The sequence below is a fragment of the Quercus lobata genome, chromosome 2 (genome assembly GCF_001633185.2).
Source record: "Quercus lobata isolate SW786 chromosome 2, ValleyOak3.0 Primary Assembly, whole genome shotgun sequence".
NCBI classification, from domain to species: Eukaryota; Viridiplantae; Streptophyta; class Magnoliopsida; order Fagales; family Fagaceae; genus Quercus; species Quercus lobata.
Genome location: NC_044905.1, coordinates 91,528,352 through 91,538,203, shown reverse-complemented (window position 1 = coordinate 91,538,203; position 9,852 = coordinate 91,528,352). Strand labels below are relative to the sequence as shown.

Genomic DNA, 9,852 nt, shown 5'->3' with positions numbered 1-9,852 from the left:
AAATCTATTTAATAATTGACTGCAGAACTTAGGTTTAATTTCATCGTACTGCTGGAAAATTTATTTTTCTTGTATTATCAAAACAAGACCACTAATGTACTAATTAACTATTGTGAAGTATTTTTATTGGGTTTTGTTTATGTTTTGTCAAGGTGCAGCCTTTATTTCTTTTGGATAGGCTTATCATTAGACCGAAAGCCTTTAGGCATCATCTCAAGAGCCCATCATTGAGTTTTAGCTTGACTTCCCCATATTTTATTCAAAGGCATCAATTTCCCCCTCAATATCACCTATCCGATTATTTTTGTTTAGCTAACCTTTACTTTTCTCTAAATAAATGACATTATAGAATACTTCTAATATAACTATTAAAAGTACTTTATCCACCATAAATGATTAAAAAATTAACAAAAATTAGTAAAGTCTCATAGTTTAACATCTAAATTGAGCACTATAAAAAATCATGCTATGTAATATAATAAATACCAAATTACAAAATACCAAATTATCCAAATCATAATATGTAATAGAATAATATTATATTTTTATATGCTATGTTTAATTCTTTAGAACGCAATATCCATATAGCTTATGGCTCTGTATGGATAAATGTGGCTGAGGCACTACATGCATCCCGGCTGCTTATATCCATACGGCTTATGGCTCTCTAACGTTCTCATCTAGCTCCACTGAATTGCTTATTTCGCCTTCCCCTTGGGTAGGCACTAACTTCTTCCAGAACCAGTGCTTCTTCCATATGAATTTCATCTCTTCAATGGGAACTCCCTTCGTTTCCGGTAGGAAGAAATAAACAAAAATGGTCATGATGGTAATCCAGCCAGCAAAGAAGAGGAAGATTCCAAACTTGAATGCACAAAGAATGGCAAGGAAAGCCTGGGCTATTATGAACGTGAATAGAAGGTTTACAGCTACTGTTATGCTTTGTCCAGCTGATCGAATTTCTAACGGGAATATCTCACTTGGCACTGTCCAGCCAAGGGGACCCCATGACCATCCAAAAGCTAGAACAAAGAGGCAAATCATGACCACCACCAATATTGAGAAACCTTTTGATAGTTCTTGCTGGTCGCCAAACTTTATCCCCAAGATTATAGCAACTATAACCTGTTTCAGATACACAAAGAATGATTAATTTGATAGAATCAAGGAACTCCAGAACCCAGACATCAACTTTGGTATTACTTTTTGGATCATTTGTGAATTGGTGTAATTATTTCATTAAGTTTTAGTGTATTTCCAGGAAAACAAGATCTTTTTTGGTGTTAAGAAAGGGCTTTTGCTTCTCTCACTAGAGCTGCTGAATTAAAGCATATTACAAACTTTAGGGGAATGTTGCAAATTCCGTGTTCAGTGAAGTAACATAAATATGATTGCGCTTAGAATCTATGGTATTAGTTTTGATTTTACTTCTCCTGGAAGTATTATTATGTCAACCTAATTTAGCGTTCAAGTTTTTACCTGGCATGTAATCATTTGAATCCCGCCACTTATAAGTAAAGCCCTTCGACCCAATTTATCAACTGTTGCAATAGAGATGAATGTAGATGAAGCAAGAACTGCTCCAGTCAAAGCTGAGGCGTAGAGAGAGGCATTGCCACCAAACCCCATACTTTGAAACAGTACAGGAGCATAGAAGAGAATTGAATTTATGCCTGTGAGTATCTGGAACATTGGCATGCAGATTGCCATTACTAATTCTGGTCTGTTCCTCTTCTCAAGGATGTTTCGAAAGGGATTCTTTACTAAGTTTGAAAGCTCACTTGCATCCATCATGTCTTCAAACTCTGCATCAACATTTTTGGTTCCTCTGAGCTTTTCAAGGATTTCTCTCCCTTTCTCTATTTTTCCTTGCTCAATTAAGCTGTTAGGTGTCTCAGGAAGAAGTATTCCTCCCACTGTCATTAACAAAGCTGGAACAGCAGCCAATCCTAGAGAGAGCCTCCATCCCCAATTAAGCTTTTGTGTTCCAAAGTTGATCATGTTTGCTATAAAGATACCAAATGTAGTTGCTACCTGAAACATCATGTTAAGACCACCTCGAAGATGTGTTGGCGCTATCTCTGATAAATATAGTGGAACTGCCTTTAAAACAAACAAGAGGGAAGATTAAGTCATGTGTTCTTAAATATAGAAAAAATATAATTGATCATATCCTGATTTATCTAACACTTGAAAAGGTACGCGAAACGGGATATACCTGATTTGCAAATCCAATGCCAACACCAAGCATGATCCGACCCAAAAGAAGCATTGCCATATTCATGGCAGAAGCATTTATTGTTGCCCCAGTAAGAAAACTTAGCCCACCACAGATTATACTTGTTCGACGTCCAAACTTTCTTGTAACAGGAGAAGCCATCAGAGAAGCAACCAAACCAGCAAGGTATAAAGAAGATGTAAATGCTGCAAGCCCTTGGTTTTCGTACTTGCAATAATTGCTTTCACGTGCTTGCGTCTTCTTTACAAAAACAGCAGGGAAGAATTTTTCAAGAAATGTATCCATGGATGTCACTCCTCCTATTAATCAACAAGCAGCATTTAGTAACTTGTAAAAACATGAATGCTCTCACTATGCCTCAGACATGTATGCATGACAAGCACAAGTGCATCATCTGACTAACAAAAAAGTATTAGAATAATGGTTACATTCACTATTTCCTAACTCTTTAAACTTTTCGGACTAATGTTAATTTATCAATTTTCACCGTGTCACAGCGGATTTCCACAATTATGAAATAAAGTGCTTTCAAAATCTGATCTTTTGGATACCGAATACCTCTTTGTTTCATAGCATCCTGCACTTTATGTTGGTTGTATTTTTTTTTTTGTGTGTAAAATCTGTTCAATTCATATCTTAAAAAAGGAGAGCACTCATTAAATTCAGTTAGAGATAAACCATGGCTGTGATCTGTACTATTAGGCAAAGTATAGAATTAGATTCCAAGATTATTTTTTTTCTTGTCTCAAATTGACCAGAAGATTAAGATTTGGATAGTTAGTTCATTGATTTTCTGAAAAAGAAGCAACACGAAGACCTCCCCTTTTTCTGCGACAATTTTATGATATAATTTTCCTCGTAGCACCAAATAAAGGATGAAGTAGACGCTTGAGAAATTTTTCACTGGTATACTGAATTTAAGTTGGGTTTCAAATTTTCAATGGACAAATAATAATAATACAAATCCAGAGGAAGGAAAATTGGAAGACCACTGGTGTTTTGAGATAATTAACTACAGGATTCAGTATTTCTTGAAGATGTCAGAGCCTTTATGTTGGCTGATGCATTAGAAGAGATTTCAGGTATGAATTGGAAAGACTACTAATTTATTTGCATTTTGTTTCATAATTTCATCATAGTCATAGAAAAGGTCTAACTCCTACTTGTACCAAACAGAATTTCCCTTCCTCTTGGAAATTCTGATTCTGTTCTGTCCATATATGCACACATGCAAAGTCCATGTGACGTCTGAACTTTTCACTGTTCACTTTTTAGCTCATCATTTTCAGATACCAAAAAAGTTGTTACAATTATTATTTTTTTTATGACAATATTTGGTAGATTCTTCACCACAGTAATCATCGAAAAAGCCAGAACTATAATAATAAACATGTGAAGATTCGGATTCATGAAAGTGAAGTACCTGAAATTCCAACATCATAGCCAAAAATTGCGCCACCAACAGCAGCAACAGTGCAGGCAATGATCACATAAGAGGTGAGTCTTCCTTTGTACTGTTGTGCTCTCTCTTTGGCCACACCTGCCGGGCCAAAAGATCCACCTGCCATCTTCAAAGACCTTCTCTTCCTCTCAGTTTCAGACCTCACAAAATATTATAGGTAAGAGATAACTTAACACAAACCAACCCTTCTCTCTCTTCAAGAATAAGTATTTGCCAAACTCTGCTTCAGTTCTTACAATAAGGGAGCTTGCAACTGGGTGGGACACAAACAACCTCCCTACTTTAACTCTGTCAATAAAAAGACCACTGCTTCTTTTCCAATAAAAGGACCACGTTAAGGAGAAAAGTATTAAACTATTTAATGCTTAAAAAAAAAAAGTATTATTAGACTTTTAAGTAAGTACACCATATCTAAAAATAAAACGTGTTAGTAAGAATACATGAATTAATATATGGCAACTACCACAAAAAATGGAAAAAACTTTTAGCTTTAAACTTGGTGCAGCATAGATAACATTTGGGTGACCGACAAAAAGAAGGAAAAAAAAGGAACTTTGATATTGCCATAGTATACCAATATGTTTCACACCCCCTACAAGATAGTATTTGAATGTTGAAACATTTTTATTTATTTGATAAAGGAATTCATACTCCATACGGAATGTCATTATGAGGGAGAAAATATCATTCAGTCTACAGTAAATGAATCTTGGCATCTCTCTAAAAAAAAAAAAAAAAAAGGAATCTTGGCAAGTGCTTTAACTTGGGTGAGAAAAATATCTTTGTATTGGATGGCAAAGATGCAAACGAATGATAATTTTGTAAGAATACGTATGTACATATGTACTATGGATAAGTTTGATTTTTTTTTTTTTAATGGATAAGGACTGTACTTTTCCTTAAAATGAACCGACAAGTTGCAAACCATTATTACAAGATAAGTTCTATTAATATATTTTCAGATGAAATTTAAATTTCGTTAATAAGTCTGTCTACTCTACTTCTCCTTATAGTTACAACAGGGGGCGAGGATTCGAACTGTCAATAGTTGTTGGAAACATTAGAGGTACCATTTAAGCTACAACCAAACATCTAGTTCCTCACCAAGGCAAAAAAACAAGTTAATATACTAGTAATTTCAATGTTATATAAAAAATATCAATTATGCACACTAATAAAAATTCTACCAATATTTTGAATTGTAACTCAAGATTTATAGGAAGATTTTCCATGGTAACTTCTTTTTTTTTTTTGAGAGGAAACTTCGATATGGTTTTACTGTTAATAATTTTGCTCAATAATCTTGTCACTCCTCTCTGTTTCTCTCTTTTCTTTCCCTCTGTTTGCAGAATGTTATCCCGTCTTAATTGTCATCCATCTTAATGTTTGAGGCTTTCATTTGAAGGCCAAATGAAACGGTGTAACATTCCTTGCGGGAGTCATTACAATAACATAATACATTTCAACAGTTTTATATATGATTTCGTGTCTCTATCTCAGTCCTTCCTTTCTCCTTTAAACCAATTTGCATCGAGTATGGATTCTTTGTGCTTCCTATCCTTTTCCCCGATCTCCCTTCAACTCAGCCTCTCTCCATCAATTCGAATCGTGTTACTCCAAATCCCGGCCTTTCTGATAATGGGTATGTCTATCACAAATAGGGGAGTTTTTGTTCTGAAGAAAGCATGTTGGGTGGCTTTGATTTCACCTGCTAATTCTAATTCAGAGTAAGACAAGAAATTTGCAGTGTTCTATATGTGTTATTTTATTATTATTATTATTACTTCTTGTTTTTGAATACCATATGGTCAATGAAATTCCTGTTAGACGTGATATGTGATATTTTGATTCAATGAATTTCCTGTTAGACATGATTTGTGATCTTTTGATTTTTTTTTCCCGCATCCTGTCATAAATTTGCACGACTGAGCTGTCTGATGCACAAATCATTAGGAAAAGAACAAGTTGAGTACGTAATTTGCCAATTAGCCAAATACCTGATATCATGAGAGGGAGAAATTATACATAACATAATATATGGGTGTTTAGGACATGTACTTTGTTAGTTTAGTCAACTAGAAAAGGCTTTATGGGTTACATATTACGGTACAAGATGTATACTAAAGAATCTTTTGGCTCACTCAATTGCATACAATGATAAAATAACTTGATTTAGTGTTAATGAAAAAAAAAAAAATAATAATTAAAATCGAACACTATAAATTTATCAATCCTAGATCTCCTCTTCTTAAAGAAAGTTCAATCCAGTGGTGTACTTTAATACCTTATCGTTTGTGTTGGATGTCTGGCTTCTTCTAGCCTACAAGATAGACAAGTCCTATATGTTCGTGGTTATTTTAGCTGTGATATCTTGCAAATGTGATCCAATTATGATGGAAGTTGAAATCCACAAGTCAAGAAAGTTGATATTTTTGGTTAATTTTATGCTGGAATTTCATTATAGGTTTTGTAGGGTCTTGCTTTGGGGCCTAGGCCCAACAGGTGGGTGATTTTGGCCCAAGATGCCCTAGACAATGAATTTATAGAGAGGGGGTTACAGAACTAAGCCCTAACGAAGTGAGTGTTAGTTAACTTTGGGGCCATGCAACAATTGAACATAAGAATATCTCATTCATGTCCAATAGAGATCCAGTCCGAGGAGACGTGTGGGTGCACTTCTGCTCTTGATCAAAAGCTGTGGCTTCTCTCTTTCTTTTCTCCGTTGTTTCTTCTCCTTTTTTCTCGTCCCCCACTTCATGGGGACTCCTTTCACTTATATAGCCTCCTTCAAGTCATCAAGGCCTTACACTTGTTGATCATTTAGGCCTTCACTTGAGTGCCCGTCCCATCGGACCTTTCCCCTGTCTTTCTGTGAGTTGTTGTGACCAAGGTAATACTGTTCGCCTGTCTTCTCCACATTAATGCGGCCAGAAAAGTAGCTGCCTTGCATTTAATGTGGCAGTTGTGGAGTGATTTTTTATTATTGGTAGGATGCATGTCTGAGCCATATCTGGCACGTCCGAGGAGACATCCCTCCTCGGATAGTCTTTAAAGTAAGCTCAGGCCCATAGGAATTGGGCCGGGGGCCCTTTCTGGCACCTACACTTTCTCCTTAGACTGTATTGAACTCCATAGAGGGCCTAAGGGCCATTGTTTGGTCTAGGGACTTTACCCCTACAGGTTCACCTTACATGAAAAACCTAAAACGAAAAAAATCTCATCAGCAAATCCTAAAACATAGGATTCAAATTGAATACAAGCAAGTAACAATACTTATCTACTAGAATTCTATTCAAATAAAGACCTATTATTAAGTCTAAATTTAAATACTTTCAAATTAATTCAAATAAAAATTTAACTAAGCTTAAATATAAATACTTTTAAATTAATTTAGATAACAATATATCTCTTTTCAAGATGAATCTTGTCCTCACGATTCCAAGACATGGAAATCCATGCTTGCTCACTCCATAACTTTCTCCTTCAATCTGAGAATACTCATCCTAAAATTTTGAAGTGTTGATGGATAAGGATTTTGATCATGGATATTTACACTAGTTCTTCAACCACTTCTATAAGCACTAGAAACAAAAAAGTCTTGTTTCCCACATCCTTGAACTTATCGGGAATGACAAATTCAATGCGTGAAATTAGCGTAGGCTTATTTGAATTTACGAGACGATCCTTTTGATCTGTCTTTTCAACTGCACCCTCTAACATATTACTCAATGAAATTGTTGGTGATTCCTCGTGTAGGACATTATGATTTTTTGAAATTTCATAGGATACTTGTACTTATGATTGTTTTTGATCTCCAAAATTTCATTGCATTATTTATCTAAGACCTCTATCATTTGAAACCATGAATCTTTCATCCTTACCATTCTTTTGGACATGTCCTTGGTAATATCTAAGATTTGGTTGACAATCTTCGACATGCTCTCTATTCTTTATTTGTTGGGATTGACGCTTTTAATAGGTAGATGTAGTTTGGTAACATCTTGCAAACGTGATCCAATTATTATGTGAAACATTTGAGGGGATGTATCATCTCTAAAAAAAATCCCGTTCTCATGTTAGGGTGAGAGTTGCTTTCTTCAAATGTGGGTTAGAGCTACATGTTAATTATGATGGTAGTTGAAATCCACAAGTTGAGAAAATAGATATTTTTGGTTAATTTTTTGCTTGAATCTCATTAGTCATTATGCGTTCAACTTACATATAAAAACTAAAATGAGATAATCTCATCAACAAATCCTAAAACATAGGAATCAATTTGAATTTAGCAAATAACAATACTAATCTACTGCTACCTTATTTAGATAAAGATCTATCGCTAAGCTTAAATTTAAATACTTTTAATTCAAATAACAAATTTTCATCCCGAATCATAACACATTGCCACATCAATTTACAAGTTTTATTTACTCCTACTTTTAACGCTTTTCATTTAAGTTTTCCAAGGACTTAAACACTAGTGTGTTTGACACTAGACGTGTTATTGGCTTATTGTAAATCCACAAAATTGTATATATATATATATATATTTTTTTTTTTTTTGAGAAGGCACAAAATTGTATTTGGCATAACATTCCTCCCCCACAAAATCGGTCCTTATCCTCAAGATATTGCTATAGGATATGCACTTAAACAAATTTTGTAGCCTAAGATGAAAGGTTTAGTTGGCCTTTACTTATTTAAATATTAATTAAATTAATATTTATTTATTTAATTAATTTATTTTTTATCTTTTGAAATGCAAAATTACTAATTAAGTTTTTGTATTCAAAGTTCTTTCTTTTTCGCTATCTTCTAACTCTTTTTGATGAATTTCTTGTTCATTTATTATATTTTCACTCATATTTTTATTGCGTTTTGCTTAATACTACTAATAACTTTATCCATGGATTCTTTTGGAGATCAACCCTCTCTCTCTCTCTCTCTCTCTCTCTCTCTCTCTCTCTTTCTCTCTCTCTCTCTCTCTTAGTTTTTCATATCGAGTTGGACATTTTCTAGTACACATTTATAATTGATAAATATTTCTAAATAAATGAAACATGATTTATAATAAAAAAATATAATTTAAATATTATAAAATTGAAAGTATAAAACAATAGAACATGATTTATCAAAAACAAAGATTGCATCTTTACTAAATGATGTGATCATTTTATATTCTAAATTTGCACAAAGAAAAATTTATTTATCACATAACTCAAGAAATTAGTACTAATACAAAGTAAATCATCCTAAAAGAAGGATAACTAATAAAAATATACCTAAACAAATTAAATAAATGATTGGAAATATTTTTTAAAAAAAAGAGTAAAAAGGGGAACCAACAAAAATGGGAAAAGTCAAACTAATTTAAAAAAAAAACAACAAAGTAACAAATGGGTTGATGTGATGTGATAATGACATTAAAGCATTCGCACTACCTCAAAATACTTGAATATTTAGGATAAGATCTTATTTTTTCTATTTTATACAACAATTTTTTTAAAATACTCACATTAAATTATTTATTCTACATTTTGTTTTATTAAAAAAATCATTTTATGTTTTTTGTTTCTTATTATCTTCTGAGAGAGAGAGAGAGAGAGAGAGAGAGAGTACTGATATATAAAAGTAAAACTATAGTAATCATGTAAAACTACATCAACTTTACAAATTTATACACTACCGTGTAGAATTGAGCATTTATTATTATTATTATTATTATTAATATTATTTTATTTTGCATTGTGATGCAAATGCTCAATCAATGGATGCAAGACTCTAATAGTCTAATGTTAGTTAAAAAAGGGTACACACTAGACTTTAGACGTGTATGTAGGCGTTTTTTTTTTTTTTTTTTGGAGAACCCAAACCAAAACGACCAGGGGAGAAATAACCATTACTTAAGAAATATCAAACGAAAGAAGAGGGGCAATGTCCTCTGGCACCTCTTCAAGCCAAACAGCTAAGCTTAGAGAGTCTTTAGCTTTCTTAGCAGTGGCGGCGCCACGTTATGGTCAGGGTGCTCCCAGGAACACCCTGACCTGAAAAAAAAAAAATTTATATATAATATTTAATTTTTTTATTTGTTCATCCTTAAAAAAAAAAAAATTAGGAACACCCGGATAAAAATTAGGAACACTCTCCAATTAAA

General features: G+C 33.4%; 1 protein-coding gene across 1 annotated transcript; it reads right to left on the bottom strand.

The window, feature by feature from the left end:
- Positions 1 to 512: 512 nt before the first annotated feature.
- Positions 513 to 4,062, bottom strand: LOC115977174 (sugar transport protein 7-like). The gene is made up of 4 exons (XM_031098870.1): positions 3,663 to 4,062; positions 2,219 to 2,538; positions 1,480 to 2,103; positions 513 to 1,125 (listed from the first exon to the last, which is right to left on the bottom strand). Exons 1-4 carry the CDS (start codon positions 3,805 to 3,807, stop codon positions 658 to 660), a joined length of 1,557 nt encoding a protein of 518 aa, XP_030954730.1. The 5' UTR covers positions 3,808 to 4,062; the 3' UTR covers positions 513 to 657.
- Between the last annotated feature and the right edge of the window lie 5,790 nt (positions 4,063 to 9,852).